Genomic DNA, 18,956 nt, shown 5'->3' on the forward strand with positions numbered 1-18,956 from the left:
TTGAGTCATTTAGCTGAAAAATCACGAATTTATTGACTGCACTGATTTGGGAATACATTGCCCAAAGTGATCTGAATTAAAGTAAGTGGATAAAAAGAAAAGAACACCCTTATTTAAGAAAAAACAGCACATCATGTTCACTATTGAATATTTACCTTATTCCGATTATTTAGTTACTAGCGCAGCAATGATTCCATATTGCCTTTTTGATATAGTAAACAAATATGAGATTCATTGACGTTGCTTAATTGATATAATTGTTTTGTTAAACATTAGTACAGTTTCCAGTATTATATCCGCTGCAACCATTTACAGTCTATTCAGTCGAGTATTTGCGATGTTTTCAGTGTTTCCTTTGGGATCATGGAGGCCATTCAATAGATGTGTAATAGAGTTCCGCTTAAGCCGGTGCTAGAGGGCGTGAGAGGTGTTGCACATTTCATTACTATACATGAACAGACTCAATCAAACCGAGCCTGCTATTGTTCTGCTGGTTGCATTCTATGCTTCCAAAGGATCTTTTTACAGATCTTATTTAGCTATCACAACAGCAATTGTTAAGTGTCGTGTGATGGCTGTAAAAAGTCACCCCGTACTTGGATTCAGTGTTGTTACATTTTCTGGTTCTTTGGGATCATGGTTCTTTTTCTTGTTAGATTAAACGTCGCACCGACACAATTATAGGTCATATGGCGATTTTCTAGCTTTAATGGTGGAGAAAGACGTCAGGTGCCCGTCCGTGCATTATTTCATCACAAGCGGGAACCTGGGTAGAACCACCGACCTTCCGTAAGCCAGTTGGATGGCTTCCTCACATAACGAATTCAACGCCACGAAGAGGCTTGAGTCCACATAGGTGAGGGACAAGTAATTCAATAGATGTGTAACAGAGTTCCGCTTTAGCCGGTGCTAGGAGACGTGAGAGGTGTTGTACATTTCATTACCATACATGAACTCAATCAAACCGAGTCTGCTATCATTCTGCTTGGTTGCATTCTATGCTTCCAAACGATCTTTTTACAGATTAAATTAACTATCACAATAACAATCGTTAAGTGCCGTGTGTCGGCTGTTAAAAGTCTCCTCGTACTTTGATTCAGTGTTGTTATATTTTCTGGTCATTTGGGATCATGAAGTCCATTCAGTAGATGTGTAACAGATTTCCGCTTAAGTCGGTGCTAGGGGCGTGAGAGGCGCTGCACATTTCATTACCTCTCATGAACAGACTCAATAAAACAGGGTCTGCTATTTATCTGCTTTGTTGCATTCTATGCTTCCAAAGGATCTTTTTAACCGATATAATTGACATTTTTCGCAGGCCCATATCGGAGGAGCTTTACATCGTTTAGAAATTATGATCAGCAGATTGCTTGATCTATGAATGTGTCATTCTAACTGTAAAACTAGGAGCTAATCGATTGGCAGTTAGCACGTTATCTGGTAACAGAAACGAACCAATAATGGTTTATGAGACGGAAATCACGTGTCTTGTGACTGCTGTGTTGAAATCTTGTTCACGTTGGCAATGAAAAACTCATGAACAATTCATGTTATTGTTATTAAAACGATATAATATTTTCAATAAAGTTTTAACAATTTAACAAACATATACTTGAAGAAAATAGAAAAGGCTGATTTGATTTTTTATATTTTTTTAGCTGTTTTATTGATCAGTTGATGACCGAATATTCGAATATTCGTTTGGAAGATTGACCGAATATTCGAATACCGAAAATGTTATTCGTTGCTTGCCATCCCTAAATTTTACTGAAGTTGGGTACTATATATCATTTGAGTGTCCAGCTAAATATTTCCGCTCAAGATAAATTCAACAAGTATGTGCTTTTCTTATCAACTTTCGAAAACACTCGTCATAATTTAAAGAATGTATCCTCCTAGAGATAGTGCATGTTGCTACCAGAAGAAAACATCAATTTCCTGTTTGTTTTACGCTGTTTTTTTCTTTATCAGACACAGTTTGCCTACTTTTTTATTTCGCAGACATGCTTGCTGACGTTCTGACTACTTACAAGGAAATCCCATATTATGAGAAACCAGATGATTCACCAATCGTTTTCCTAATAGCATACATTGTCTAGAAAACGGCAGACCTGGTAGATAAAATTTCATTTAAAGTAAAATTTGCCATTTTGGTGCACTTGAAAAAAGTGCACTGAATTGTTTTGGTCTATGTATTCTCTGCGTTTTATTTATTTAGTGTTATGTTCTATTTCAGTTATAAATCTGTCGAGGAAATCATCACTTAAAGATATCCTATGGCCCTCTTTCACTAAAATATTTTTTCTTTAGACATTTACTTCAAATGTATAAAACCCTCTTCAAATATTCAAATATATAAACGTGACTTATATATATAAATTAAGTTTGCATATAGAACTACATTCATAATCAAATGTCATGCAGCAACAGTTGATTGTTAAAAAAAACAGCTAGTGTTTTATTGGTTACACATTTAAAATCTGTTTATCTATACATGTATACAGTATGTACTGTTTAAACCTAACGTATTGTACTAGTACACATAAACTTGATAATTTTATTTTTTCATAACCTATATTAAGCGATTGTTCATGTTTTTGAAAATGAAATTTGGTTCTAATGTATCATTTAATATGTTTTATAATGACAGCAATAGTCTGTATAACGGACGTAAATGTTTCCCTTTAGTTGGTCTCAGTGTGTTTCTTTTTTATTTTGGCGAACGCCGTCTAAGAACAAATTCGTGACCTGGCTTAACCCATGCCACGTGACTTAAGTTTGCAAACCAGATTTCTTGATAACGCATTATAGATAATTCATCAACATGAAAGATTTTTGCAACACTCTGCCTGATTGGACGAGAGTGTCTATTTTTTTAATCTGCTGAATGTGAAATGTCAGACAAAGCGCTTATCCTTAATGACGCTGTTTACAGTTTTAAAGCTACTTTTTGCTCAGTATATTTAGCAAGAATATTGTTATCTCAGAATGACTCAAGCGGTTTTAAATGATAAGTAAGTTTAATAAAAAAAAAGCCTGTTCAAATACCAACAGATATCAATTTACAAAGAGAGCTGAATACGGTCTGTGTATCATCTAAATAATTCTAGGTAGAGAAGTGTCCTCCAGACCACGGCTGTAATTATTCGTCGTAGAAAAACCAAAACAAAATAGCACTCCTATGAAACCTTTGTGAAAAATTAAAAGATATTCATTTAAATTGTTAAAGTGTCGTGTTTAGTTTTGCTATTTGTAAAATGTAGATAGATGATTTGAATAACACAAATGATATGAAAACCTCATAAACTTCTTCCCTTATTACAATTCGCCGACCATCTTTTTTAAAGATGTTTTTTTGTTTATCCTTTGGGATCAGTGATTCCATTCAACGTGTCCGAGTAACAGGATTAAGCCTTTGCTAGACAGTGTGTTGCTAGTGCATAACCTAGTCTACAATTATTTTGTTTGATTGTGATCTTTGTTTCAAATGGATCATCTTATAGATTTTATAAGAATATAGCACGATCTACTAAAAAGTCAAACACACATCATCATTGTATGAGGCATATAAACAAGCATAACATGAACTTAATACGAATTTTGTTTAATGGTGAATATAAACAAGAGTGGCCTATCCAGATTCTTCCTTCGAGGTAAAGAAAAGAATGTGGCCGAGCCAGCTTTGTGACCTGGCAATGGTCCATGATCAATGTCAGTGCGATTTATCAGAAAGAAAATTGATTAAGTAAATATTTAAACGCAGTATAACAAACCAGTTTTATTTACATCCTAATCATGTACTACACTCAGTTCAGTAACTAAAGGGAAAGTCAAAACACACTTGTCATGCAGATGTTCCTGTCCTAATTGCATGTCCGTTTTCTGCCGGAGTTGGTACTTCTTGTATTAGAGTATTGTTTAGGGAATTACTCAACTTTTGGATGCTTCAAGATTTCTGTGGAGCTCTATAAAAAGAATACATATCTTGTCAGCTCCCAATATTATTTATTTATGTACGAAGCCAGAGCTGTTGGCTTTCTTGGGGTAGCTGATGTACTTATAAAGTATCCGGAAATGGTTTATTTCTGTGAAATTATCCAATGAAAGATCTTGTTACAACTTCAACTGACCTATGAAAAATACGTAAACAAAAACCAGTTCGTCCCGGCCACTAAAACAGGTTGATGACTAGTAAGCAAATTAACTCCAATAAAACTGCCAGTAATACCTAGAAATGGTGTCTAACTACAACTTTGATGACGCAATCCTATCCCTAATCATAGATAAATCGTGTAACTAATGTGCTAATTGCAAAATGTGTTTGACATCTCAGCAATATATTTCTGTCCTTACGCGTAACCGCAAGTAATGTATCATTAAAGTGATATAAAGCTTAACATCTTCAAACTTTAACTTTCAAAGAGCATATAAAAATAAAGTGTAGAACGGCAATGTTGAACTTTTTCCGAATCAAAAACATTCGCAAATATTTGACTCAGGATGCAACTGAAACCTTAGTGCTATCGCTGGTTATTTCGCATTTAGACTACTGTAATGTTATTATATAAAGTATTTCTGATTGTGACATCGCAAAACTGCAACGCATTCAAAATATGTGTGCGAAGTTAGTTCTGAATCGTAGAAGAAGGGACAGTTCTAAGCCGGCACTCTACGATTTGCACTGGCTGCCGATCAAAGCCAGAATAAACTTTAAGATCTTGACGTACATGTTCAATTGCCATGTTGGAAATGCGCCTGCATATTTGATTGAACTCTTAACACCGAAAATCCCCCAGCGCTCCCTTAGATCTTCGGAGTCATCAGTTGACTGTTACACCGTCCCTTTCAACAAGCGAAAAACTTTTAGTGATAGAAGCTTTAGTACTATAGGGCCAAAGTTGTGGAACAATTTACCGCTGAACATCAGACAAAGTTCTTCAATTGACTGCTTTAAGAAAAAGTTGAAAACGCATTTCTTTAGAGACTACTTTGCATTATTCTAAGTTTTGACTGAGTTTTAAAACAGTGATGCTAGTGACAGTGATAGAAATTTAATGTTTGTCTGTGATAATTATATGTTAGTAATATTTTAAAATATAGTATTATCATTAACTTTAAATTAATAATTGCTATTTTAATTCGTTTTAATTAATCTTATTTAAAATATTTTATATTTAATATTTTATTTCAACTTGTATTGTACAACGCCATTGAATATGTTTTAAATGTAGAAATAGGCGTTTAAACAAATAAACCAGTTTCAGTTTCAGTTTCAGTTTCAAACAATATAATGCCGTTAGTCAATTATATATCTATCTTTATCTATTTAAATCAACATCAAAATGCCATATGTCTAGACATGTCGCCCAAATACCTATAGTTATTACAATTCAAAATTAATAAAGAGTTTCAAAAAAAATATACCAAACATTTACAGCAGAACATCTGTATAACGCTACTTATTTGACCCATGAACTCAGCTGTGTCATTTCACAGGAAATGGTAATAAAGGGCGTTGTTGTCTACACTCAGAAATTTTATCTAACGTCAAACATTCCAAACTATATATTACCTATGTTCATGTCTAAACTTCATTTATTAACGTATATGGTCATCAAGCTGTCGGAAAAGAAAAACGTTGTGTCATTAACCCATTGTGCCTCATTGATCGTATCGCACAGTGGTACTTAACAGAAAACTGACAGTGAACAGTTTGCTGTCCTGGCCTCGATCAATAGACAAACTGCAATTTGTTTCCAAATCTTTTCTCAATACTTTTTTATTACTTGTGCATTGAAGAACAGCATTTCGTATGGTTTCCGTATTGGCAGACAATTTACGTTATGTTTTATCAACTATCATGGTAATGATCTATTTTTTAATCAAACCAGACTGTTTATTAATATACTGCAGTATTTCATACACTTCTATAGTAAATGTAGTATTCATTTATATAATCAAATGGTATCAGCTAGTATAGCCACAAAACAATATATATATATATTTGATACTTGATTTTACTAATGTTTCACTGAGTTTCATTCCAAGTTCCCTTTGAGATTTATTTTTTGCAAGACATTTAATAAAGGCTAAAATTTATATCGTCTTAAACTGTGCCCTGCATTCAATGATCTGACATAACTTTTATATAGGCTATTATTTATATCAACTCAAAATGTGCCCTACACTCAATGATCTGACATAACTTAACTTTTATGTACGCTAAAATTTATATCGTCTTAAAAAGAGATAGGCCGGTTATATTACTAGACAAAATGTCCGAACCTCAAACTAATTCCAAAATGAAGTTTTATTGCTGATTTATAATCTTTAGTTATGTAAATAATACAGTAAAAAGTCCTCATAAGAAATCCTAGCCAAACTCTGAAAACTAGGTGATATTTAAGGGCAGCTATCTTTAGATGTATTGTAAACTTATCTACAGTATAAATTTGGTTAGAAGTTCTGTTCTGAATTTTGACACCCCAGCGCTTTATGACAAAGATGGTAAAATACTAAAGGTGGTCTACCAGTAAGTGCTAGAGATCTTAAAATATCTTTTTTACTGATATTCAAAGAACATTTATGCTGTAATTTACCAGTAGAAGAACAATAGAGCGTGTGGTCCACAGTAACGGCCACAATAAGTATTACATGTAGACGTTACTTCAGAATTCCAGATGCAATATCTCAAAAATGTGCTTTGATATTTTTGAGCACTTTGTACCTGTTTCATTTCCTTATATACTACTTATTCTCCACCAAAAAGTTTATATTGGAATGAATTCAACCCCAAAATTTAAAATGACCAGCCTATGACCAACATTCGATGATTTGACAGAACTTTTATTGTTTTACACCCTTTCCTTCTGGAACAACCAAATAGATCAACGTTATTCACTCAAAATGATTTTTGCGAACCATCTTTCACCTAAATTGAAAGTCCAAACACAACGTTCATACAATATATATATTTTTTATATTATATACTCGCTTAGCAAGCAAGTTGCTTGTTGATATAAGCATAGGAATCTCACAATGTGCCATACACTCGAGGATCAATGATATGCATAGGAATTTACTACACGTACAGTATTGAAATCCCAATCTCTCTACAGATTGATCCAATTTCAGTAATAAAAATAAAACAGATACATTCCAAAATTCCAAGTCATTTCACAACAATACAATAATATACATTAGAACATAGCATTATTTTCAATTTTTGAATAGTATCATAAACCGTTTTTTTTTTTTTTTTTTTTTTTTTTTGCAGCATTGCATTGATAATAATTTGATTTTAGAAAAATATAACAGAATATATTACTCTGTACTGCATTTCTGTGTAAATAATTAATTACAGTCACACAATTAGCAATCGCGAGACAAGAAAAAAGCAGAAATGTTTTGAATAATTTTCTTACCAGAAAATAGTTTTGTTCATCGGGCGTATCAATGTGTTTTTCTTTTCAATAAATTATTCTAAATTTTATCAATATATATTTTGATCATTCATTTGTAGACTGTACATATTTGTCAAGAACAAGCTATTGAGATGTCGCCTGCTGTTGTCCTTCAATAACTGGTTTGTTTACTGGTAGATCTAGTTATTTTGCCGACAAGCAGTTGAAAATGTCAAAACGTAATGAAAATCTGCCTGATCTTGCATCTCCTGCTGTAAAACATGAGCAGCTGCAGACAACAGTTTATCGAACGTCAGTTTGAATTTTTATACATCTTTTCACAACGAAAAGATACCCTTGCCCGACAACATAATATTATTTGTTTATAAGTATTCAAGACAGAAGAAACTAATATCAACACTTTTTTGGGGAGAGGGCTTCGATCTTTCTTTTCTCCGTTATTAATTGTCGGTTATTATCGTCTATCAATCCAATATCAGTTCAGAGAATGAAATCGATTAATATATATTTATTGAATTGGTTGCCGGCGGTCAGTTATTCAAATTTTTGCCCGAGGACCGAAGCCACTAAATAAATGTTTTATTTTTGACAGAAAAACATGTTCAAATATTGTTTTAAGTTTTGACTTTTGCCCGAAAAATATGTGTTGACTAGTGACAGATTATATAGCTGGAACTATGGACTGGCGATTGATATGAATAATGCAATAATGTACACAATTGTTCGTGCCACATTGTATGTCCACAAGAACATCTTTATAGGCGATATGCATAATATCCCTTATCATACTGTCCCTAGATCATTATCGATTTATTTTGCACAGGTAGTTAATTCTACAAATTTACTCGAGTTAGCTGAAAATAAAACGTAAATCAAGAAGTATAGCTCTGTAAATTAATGAAATAGAGAAAAATCACGGATTATTTAAACAAGAGAATGATAACATACAGTTCCAAAAAGACTGAAGTTAAGATACAGCGATGCTGGATTGTTTTATGGTACAATGTACAGCTATATACTAGTTAGTAAACTGTCTATGTCAATCACATTTATATATCTACTTGAGCTATAGAAATGCTCGTTTTTACTTATTTCAGTTTTGTGACTGACTGAGACAATATTCGTTTACTTAAATGTTACAAATACATGAGGCAATCAATTTCCCAGTAAGGCATTTCGCTAATAAAAACCACTAGAAGAACCCTTTGAAGCACAAAATACAACCAAGCAAAATAACAGCCGTCTCGGTTTGACTGAGTCTGTTCATGAGAGGTAATGTAAAGAGCAAATCCCAAGAACAGGCCTAAGCGAAACACTAATACACGTACGGAAAATGACGGTACAATTACAAAAAAAAATACAAGTAGGACAAGCTATATGAATAACAGGAAACTAATATTATTATAATAATCTCGGCTTAATAATAACAGTACAATAGTTCAAAGTAGATTAATTTCATCACTTAATCGCTAAGCGTGTCATTGGTGTAAATGTGGGTATTGGATCATTCTTCGTACGCCATTCTTGTGTAGGGATTTTGCAAAGGCAATGCACTCCACAAATATCTGTTTAAATTTTAGTTTATGAGCCTTTTCGCTATCGTTAAATCCAACCAATTAACATGAACATTTAAAAGTCAAAATGGTGAAAAGCAAATTGCAACGTCATCATAAACCAGCGCCAAAATTTTGTCCACACCAAAATTAATGCTTCGGGAAAGAAAGGTCGTGTAACGTTTTTAATATTGCAGCTTTCGACTCGGGATAAAGGACAACGAACCCGCGTAGAAGTATACTATTTAGCGGAAGTTTTCATGTTGTACGTAAAGCTTGGCCCCCCCCCCCCCCCACCCAAAAAAAAATGCGAACAGTTGGCAAAAAGGGCACGTTGAGCAGTACTACACTTTGTGTCAGAAAGCGAGTTCGTGAAATGAAGAGAGATTTGATGCTAAATTAATTTCAGTGTTTTGAATGAAATATCGCCTGAAATCTTTAAAAACACCAAAAATAAAACAATGGTCGAGTATTATGCTGGTCACTGACATACATTTAGCATAAAGTCTGTCTTCATTTCACGAAAATATGCCAAACATTCACTTTCTTAGACAAAAGTATGGTACTGCTGTTGCCATTTGTTGCCAACTCTTCGCATTTTTGGTATACGTACAACACGAAACACTACCGATAAATAGTACAGTCCTGGTGGGTACGGTGCTCTTTATCGAGTCGAAAGCTGCAGTAATAAAAATGTTATAAGAACTTTCTTACCTGAAGCATTTTATGTGGACAACTCATTGGCGCTGGTATTTGATGACAATGACCTCTTCTAATATATGGTGACATATGTCTGCCACGAGACAGCTAGGTAGCTATCACGATAATATTTTAAACTTTGCAGACAATACGTTCATTCATCTGAAAACATTACAGCAATAAATGATATTTTCTAGACATTTTAATTTATTTCCTGAAAAGGTTTTAGCGCAAACTTTCGCGTTAATATTTGAACTGCCACGAGATGCTGTGTAGCTATCACGAAAATATTTCAAATTTTCCAGCAAAGTTGTACAATTTTCTGAAAACATTATCGCCATAATTTTTTTTCTAGATATGTTTTTTATTTCCAGGAATTTCTAGGCTATTGAGATGAACTTTTCATAAAAGTTCGAAATATCAAGATAATTTCTGAAGTATCAAGATCTAGCTAATAAATGTCAGCTGCGTGCACTTACACAAACGATATCGATATAACAATGTATATTTTCGCAGTATTTCCAGAAAAGCTTCGTCTATTTATATAATCTTTTCAGAATACTTCGCTTTATCAAGATTATTTTTTGAAGTATCGCGATAGCTACCTAGATATCTGGTGGCAGAAAAATGCCGCCATACTAACAGGCAGTTAGCTTTATTTAGTTCTGTAATTAATTGATCTAGAAAGAATATATGAATTATGATATTTTATTACTATATACATCTGTATGGTAATTTCTGGTTTAACCTGATATGGGACAATCGCATCAACACTTCATAAAATTGTTAATGCAAACTTGTTAAATAATTGTTTGAAAAGTTAAAATTATGGACTGCGTATATGCATTTGTCATAGGAAACATTGTAAAAATATTCTAATGAGTTCATGCAAAAACATTGTGAATGATATTGTAATGACTAAGACTTTCTCATCATATAAAGCACCTGATCATACAACCTGTTTGCAATGGATCAAGATACTATTAATGTATGTCATTTATCTCTGTTTATTAAACTATGATGCATCGTCATCAAAATTTGGTGTAGCTTCATTCAATAGCTGATGCTATTTTTCTTTTACATACTATTATTCAAAAAGTTTTATCAAAACGTTCTAAGCTGTGGTGCATTTTCATCGATTATCAGAGAGCCTTTGATACCGTTAATCGTGATGCATTGTGGGTAAAGTTACTCGAAACTGGTATCAGCTGTAAAATGGTCAATATGATTAAATGTATTTATAATGTTGTTCAATCTTGTGTTAAGTTGTCAAGTACTATGGAGTTGTCAAAATTCTTTGAAGTTACAATCGGTCTTAAACAGGGAGAACCTTTGTCTCCCCTTTTATTTATACTATTTATAAATGATGTTATTGGAAATTTGGATATTAATTCGTTAACTGATAGAGATCTTGATTTGCTAACAATGTATATGATATTATTTGCCGATGATATGGTCTTGTTCACTACTGATCCGAAAAGCCTGCAGGCACAAATTGATAGTATTTACCAGTATTCAGAAACATGGGGCTTGAAAATTAACGCTAGCAAAACTAAAATATGTGTATTTGAAAAGCGTAAACAAAACGTTTACCCTGACTTTATCCTAAATGGAGAAAAAATTGAAATAGTGGATAATTTTACTTACTTAGGTGTAAAATTTACATACACTGGTAATATGTCAGGAGCTATAAAATCCCTACATGATCAAGCGCTTAGAGCTTATCATAATCTTTTATCATTGTTCGATAAAGTGAATTTTGATATTAAAACCAAACTCTCATTGTTTGACAAAATGGTGTTACCAATATTACTGTATGGTGCTGAAGTGTGGGGAATCTATAATAATACTAGTTACAAATATGTTGATAAACTACATATAAGATTTTGCAAATATATCCTTGGAGTCAAATATCAAACTCCAAATATTGCAGTACTTGGAGAGCTGGGAAGGTTCCCATTATCAATCATCTGTAGAGAAAGATCAATAAAATATTGGTTAAAAATTATGAAAAATAATGATTCACATATGTTTAAAATGTATAATGATCTCTGTCAAAATGTACAAGCAAATTGTTGGGCAACTAGAATAAATTCAGTCATTGATCATCTTGGTTTTGGTAATATAAGGCGTGATTATGATGTAAATGTAAATTATTACCCGATTATACAACGTAGAATTCGTGACCAGTACATTCAAGAATGGAGAGGAACTATTAACACCATGCCAAAATTGGATTACTATTGTAAATATAAAACAGATTTTGTATTCGAAGATTATCTATCTAATATCACAAACGATGATCTGAGAAAACATTTTTCTAGTTTATGATTGTCTTCTCACAACTTAGAGATTGAATTTGGTAGATATAGAGGTATTGAAAGAGAAAACAGACTGTGTAAGCTATGTAGTCAAGATACAGTTGAATCAGAATATCATTTTATGCTATGTTGTGACACATATAGAACAGTAAGAAGAACATATTTTAACAATATTTCTTGGCTTTGTGTACAGAAATTTTTCACGCTTATGTCGACAAAAAGTAAACGTCTGCAAGTAAAAGTAGCTAAATATATTAAAGAATGTATGTCAATTAGGAAAAATGCCTTGGAAATTTTAACTGTTTCTTAAATGTATGTTGTATGATAATGTGAGTATATATATAGGTATATTTAATATTCATTACTACATTGTACTTGTATTTATTTTTGTCTTTGCCATAGTTTTTTTTTTGTGTTGTAAATGGCCAAAGGCAACTTGTTTGCTGATTATGCCAATAAATTTGAATTGAATTGAATTGATTGTAAGGTTTTATTTTATTCAAAACGGGGAGATTGGAGGTAAAAATAGAAAAACGTTTAAACAACTTCTTTGCATGGCCCTTGGTGGGTCTTCATCAAACATGGCGTATAGCATCACTAAAAGTATAGCATCACTATAAGTTCATTTCAATGTTTTGGTCAAACTGGGGCGGTAAGCCTCTTTCAGGATTAGCTAATTTAAAAGCTAAAATAGAAATAACTTTAAACAACGTCTTCAAATGAACCGCTAGATGTCTTCAAATGAACCGCTAGATGGTTCTCCATCAGGCATCAAGTAGCATCACTGTAAGGTTTTCTGCAAAATTTATTCAAATTTTGGGAGCTTGAACCCTTTTTGGGGCCATTTAAGCCTCTCATAAACTGCTTGATTGATCTTCCTCAAACTCAACGTGTAGCATTATTGTAAGTATCCTTCCCAATTCTGAAAGAATTGTTGCCGCTTAGACACTTTCAGGGGCCGTTGAAGCTAAAATAGAAATACCTTTAAACAACTTCTTCCAAACAACCCTTAAAGGATATTCATGAGACTTGGTTTGCAGCATTGTAGAAAGATATTCTCCAAAATTTGTTCATAGGAGGACCATAGCACCATTAGGGGACACCAGTGCTAAAACTAGATGATTTTAAAAAGCTTTAAACCTCTCATAAACTGCTGAATGGAACTTTTTTCAAACTTGACCTCTATCATTGTAAGTTCCTATTCTTTTCTTTTTTTTCAAATAGTGGCATTTGCTTTTTAGAGGCCACTACAGCCATAAATAGAAATACTTGAAAACAACTTCTTCTCATGAACCACTGGGAGGATCTTCATCAGACTCGATCCCTTTTCAGCTGTATTAAAACGGGGAGCTTGATTCCTTCTAGGGTCCACATGACTGGAATTCGTCTAAATGACTTTTTCTTGGTCTGTAGCATCACTGTTAGGTCCTTACCAAAGTTTATACAGAAAAGGGTGCTTTGGCCCCATTTGAGGGCCACTAGAGCTTAAAAATACTTTTAAACCACCTCTTTGGAACAGTTCGTGATTTTCATACAACTCGGTCTGTAGCATCATTGTACGGTCGGCTCACAAATTTGTTCAACTGAGCATGTCGCCTCTTTTAGGACCGCTTATGCTAAAGTCTTAAGAAGCATAAAGTGATTGAATTGTTGTCATCTGTCACAATTATGTATGCAATCAACTTTTACTGCCTCTGTAACTTTGGACACCTGGAGCATATTATGGCCGTCTTTTAAAGTTGCATGCTCTTTAGCATGTTTAAGCTCTGAAACTTTGGAGAGTGATCTATGGCTATTATGGCCCTCTGTTTTTAAATTAGATAAGATATTTCATATTAGACATGAACTTAAGTAGTAAACAAGCTGAAACATGTGTAATAATATCTTATCTTTGATTATATATAAATTGTTTTCCTTTAATCTCAACCAATATTAAACGGATATATTATACTTACATTTGTAACAATTATAGGACGGCTTTCTCCATCAGACAAGTCTCAACCATATGGCCAACATATATATCGTTCTTCTTACCTGACTCATCCGTTTTTCTTTAAATGTCATCTGTTAAGCACATTGTTGTCTATTGAAAAGATTCTGAGTATGGCCTCGGATCGCTCCATTGCAACAATAGGATGATGATAACTTTCAAAAAACAACTATATTGTTGCAATATTCTACAAATTTCGGTGCAGTTTGTGAAATTTCATTGGCAAAAGGGTCATAATGCGTATGCTTACATTTTATTATATTTTTGTTACGGACATATAACATATACTTATTTCCTGTTAAATTCTATTTTCAACAAATGTTTTCTCAAATAATTGCCAGATGTTTGAATACTAGTTAATATGGAAGAAAATATTATTGAATCCATTGTTTTTATTAACTCCCTTTATGGTTCTAAATGTATAAGTTTCTAACCATGTAATTATGCATAACATTAGTTTGGTTAATTGCTTTATTTTTTAGCAAGAATTAAAAACCTTATGGAACTTTAAAAGAGGGACGAAATACGTTACTGTGTTGCGATTTGCACTCCTTTATTTACACTTAGTCTAGTATATTTTTCTTTCTTCTACGTTGTCTCGTATATGTTTTAGTTTATGTATTGTGTGCACATATCATTCACAAATATTTAAATTCAGTGTAACAGCCTTTTGATTTAAAGTACTGATTTCTTGAATTTACTTTACTTACTTATTCTTTTTCACACCCTGGTACCGGCGCTCCCAAGTACAGGTGGCACTCGCACATACAGCGCTCGATAAGCGATTTTGGAGGAGCGGTGGTGTAAGTATTTCTTATTGTATCTCCGGTAATTCAAACCTTTTTGTAAAATGAAGGATATCTGCACCCTAATGAATAATTGATGACTATGTTCTGTGAGTGTCACAACATTTCATCTTGAAATAAACAAAATACGGCGAGTTAAACGTGAACGTTTGACTCAAAAGTGTCAAATGTAAAAAAAAACACGTAAAATACTCAGTAAATACTCCAAATATATTAATTTTTGATACAGTATCGTATAGTCATGTCTTCCTACAATAACCAGTTCAAATTCCAAGCCTAATTTGTTATATTTAAAGAACGACTCTTTTTAAAGATGGTAAGGGGTTTCAAAACGGCAATCACATGGCACAAGTGTATATTTTTTTGACGCTCAACAAGTACAGCTGGAGAAAAGTCTTCAGAAATGTGGAGAAATCGTCAGTAATTTGGTTTTAGTATATTTAGGAGGCCAAAATACTCAAAGAAAATCTAAATAATTATTATGTGTCTCAATTGCCTATTATTTAAACAATTTTCTACCAAAATTGGAACGATACAGAGAAGATTAGCATGCAAAATTGCAACGATTTTGTTCAGTGGTCAATGTATAACTTTTTAAAAACACAACAAGACTTGATATATGCCAATATGAGTAATTGCCCTTGGGTGTATTGGGTGTATCTGACTATAGGATATTTTTGTTGAAAGAAGAGTCTGTTGCATATAGCAGGATGTGATTAAAACTATTATATTTTTATTTATAAAAATGAATACTACCAGTAACAGAAATTCGTAACCCTGAGTATGTACATGTAGAATATATTAAAGCGACATTTGTTTTATTCCTATGTTTACAAGTGTTCCGATACAGTGATCATTTCTTTTATCATTTCAGCTACAGAAGGATGTTTCTTAACTTTACAAAATGAAAGTGTGGTGAACTTTAATCTGTTTCTTGCAAGACCGCCCCGTAGTCTTGTTGTTAAGATTTTAGTATCGAACTGGCTCCATATATATATTTCGTACGGATGCTCATAGCATTATACTGGTACTCAAAAACGTTGAGATTGACCTGAAATATTGTTTAATAACGGCGTTTAACCTAACGCATACGCACGCACAAACGCACGCAAGCACACACATATCTTCTTGCAAACCTTACCGTCCACTGATCCTTCTGAGTCCTATGAATGTTTTGAAGCACGTTTTTTATTTTTCAACGAAATCCTAGGACATATTAAATTTTAGCATTGATCAGTTTTCAAGAACCTTTTTTAATAAAAAAATGTTAAAATATTGCCGCCGTAAGCTTTACCATAAAAAGATCGACTTCTATGAGTCAGTTTTTTAATGGTATAAAGATTCATGATCATACAGGCACCACACTGAGAGTAAACAACAACAAGGTCTACATTTATGAAGACTTTTCTCTAGCTGTACTTGTTGAGCGTCAAAAAATACACACCTGTGGCATGTGAGTGCCGTTTTGAAACCCCTTACCATTTTTAAAAACGAGTTATTCTTTAAATGTAACAAATTAAGGCTTGGAATTTTAACTGGTTATTGTGGTTATTGTAGGAAGACATGACTGTAAGATACTGTATCAAAAATGTATACATTTTGAGTATTTACTGAGTATTTTACGTGTTTTTTTTTTTTTTTTGTTTTTTTTTTTGACATTTGACATTTTTGAGTCAAACGTTCACGTTTAACTCGCCGTATTTTGTTTATTTCAAGATGAAATGTTGTGACATTCACAGAACATAGTCATCAATTATTCCTCAGGGCGCAGATATCTTTAATTTTACAAAAAGTTTTGAATTACCGGAGATACAATAAGGAATACCACCGCTTCTCCAAAATCGCTTATCGAGCGCTGTATCTGCGAGTGCCGCCTGTACTTGGGAGCGCCGGTACCAGGGTGTGTTTTTTGGTTGCATTATATGCTTCCAAGGGATCATTTTACAGATTTTTGTTAGCGAGCTGTATTGGCACGTTGAAGTGCTGTATGGGCGCCTACCTTTCTTGAATATGGATTTTCCTGTAGAACATATCATAGAAATTTAAATAATGATTTTTTGAGTCGGCTAAACGCTGAAAGCGTTTTGACGAGTCCTTGCTGTTCAGCGATTCTCTAAATGGACCAAATAACACAGTGAAGGGATGTAGTTCCATTAGATTTCTCAAACTTCAAACAGTTCACTGCATGAATGAAGTTAAGTTGTGTCAATTCCCTTTGCTATGACCAATATACGATGTAATCTGTCATATTTATGACTTGTAATTGTGCAATACTCGAATGTAACTCATTAAGCATAAATGTGCATTTTATGAATTGCGCAGGCTTACAAAGCTTGCGTAACATCCAGCGAAAGACAAAAAATAGTTCCACAGGGCTCCAGATAAGATGCGTATTAGCGTAAATTACGTATAGAAATAATGCAAATACGCATGTCTAATCATTTCTAAGCGTATAAAAACGTATATAAAATTACAGAAATGCACACAATGCTTTTTTAAAAACAAAATCTGAACGTCTGGATGCGTTAGGTAACATAGCCGATCAGCCTTTATTCTCCCACATTGAACGTATACACGCATCGTATGATTTCTATAAACTTAGCGTGGGTTGAATTTTGCAGTCAGTAAACGCATAAATTATCGGAAGAAGAAGCTCTTACTGGTTTGTTTAGTTACTACAGATATTAAAAATGATTTTAATTCTTATTTTTTCGAGAAATAAACAAATCGGCGAAACATTCAATTGTATTTTCTTGTAGTTTTTGAAATCGAAAGTACATCGTCTATGTTTGGCTGCTTTCACGAAACGAAACAACTTTTTTTATGAAAAGATTTAAATAAGAGGTAATTTAACCGTAAACTTCAATGTCAGATACTGCCAATTGCTGCTAAATGTCTTCGTATCATCACAATTTGTAAAATATATTGTTGAAACTGGAGAAAAGTGTAATCGTATCCGGATATAATATTTTGGGTAAATATCGAGATGTGTTATGAAATTTTAAGAAAAAAACTAAAAACAAACTGAAACTGGTAGACTATACTGTCAGTACATCAATCATTAGCCGACTCAGGCCCTTCAGGCCTTTGATTTTAGGTTTTAGGGCCTTGTTTATACAGTTTTGGCGGCCTCCGTGGCCGAGTGGTTAAGGTCGCTGACTTCAAATCACTTGCCCCTCATCAATGTGGGTTCGAGCCTCACTCGGGGCGTTGATCCAGCTTGCTTACGGAAGGTCGGTGGTTCTACCCAGTTGCCCGCTCGTGATGAAATAATGCACGGAGGGGCATCTGGGGTCTTCCTCCACCATCAGTGCTTGAATGTCGCCATATGACCTATAGTTGTGTCGGTATGACGTTAAATCCAACAAAATAAATAAATAGATTTTACAGTATTATTGGCATCAAATCTAACCAATGTTCGCGAATTCTGTACAAAATTTACCTGTTCTTTACAGGTAACTGCTTACTCCTCTCTTCCCTTCCCCCTGCTCCATCGTAAATCAGATGTGAAGGACGTATAATTTTAGACACATTGTCTTCCAACAAATCGTCTAACAGAACATGCATCTCGCCCAGGGACTGAACTCGCAATAGTTCTTATACATCTTATAACCCTCTCTATAATCCGCTTCATCAGTTGTTTTAAGAATTTCTAATTTCTCTTGAGAAGTTAGATATTTGATTAACGTCAGAAACTAATCCCCAGGAGTAACAATTAACAACATTTTGAAGCAGAATAATCGAAGGAAAAAGACATACCTTGCGTTTACCCAACTTAAATTACATTTTGGATTGATGGAAAATGCAAAGCCAGACAGTTCTTGACATTTAATAATAATAACAACTAATATTTCTAAAGTTTTGAGGTACTAATCTCCAATAACATGACATCCACGCGTTCATTTGATGTAGGCAGTGGAAATAAAAACTCAAACTTCAAGTAGGCTCTGTATATTTTAAATATATGTGTAGTTAACTGACTACATATTTTAAATATATATGTAGTTTACTGCATCAAAGTAAAGAAGGAATTAAATTAAAGTATCATTTTCTGAAAAAAGAGTTATTTGAGCCGAAAATAATGATCCTTTTATACTCTTAAATATCCCGATATTTTATTTTAAAACGAATGGAGACAACTCTGCTAAACTTTATTGTAGGCT

General features: G+C 33.4%; 1 protein-coding gene across 1 annotated transcript in view; it reads right to left on the minus strand.

The window, feature by feature from the left end:
* LOC128558343 (uncharacterized protein DDB_G0271670-like) overlaps nucleotides 1-18,360 on the minus strand; it is a 62,458-nt gene extending 44,098 nt beyond the window's left edge. Inside the window, exon 1 of the mRNA XM_053547274.1 lies at nucleotides 18,236-18,360. Within this exon, the coding sequence (XP_053403249.1) occupies nucleotides 18,236-18,360 (125 nt within the window). The remainder of the gene's footprint in view (nucleotides 1-18,235) is intronic.
* Between the last annotated feature and the right edge of the window lie 596 nt (nucleotides 18,361-18,956).

Source organism: Mercenaria mercenaria, chromosome 7 (genome assembly GCF_021730395.1).
Source record: "Mercenaria mercenaria strain notata chromosome 7, MADL_Memer_1, whole genome shotgun sequence".
NCBI classification, from domain to species: Eukaryota; Metazoa; Mollusca; class Bivalvia; order Venerida; family Veneridae; genus Mercenaria; species Mercenaria mercenaria.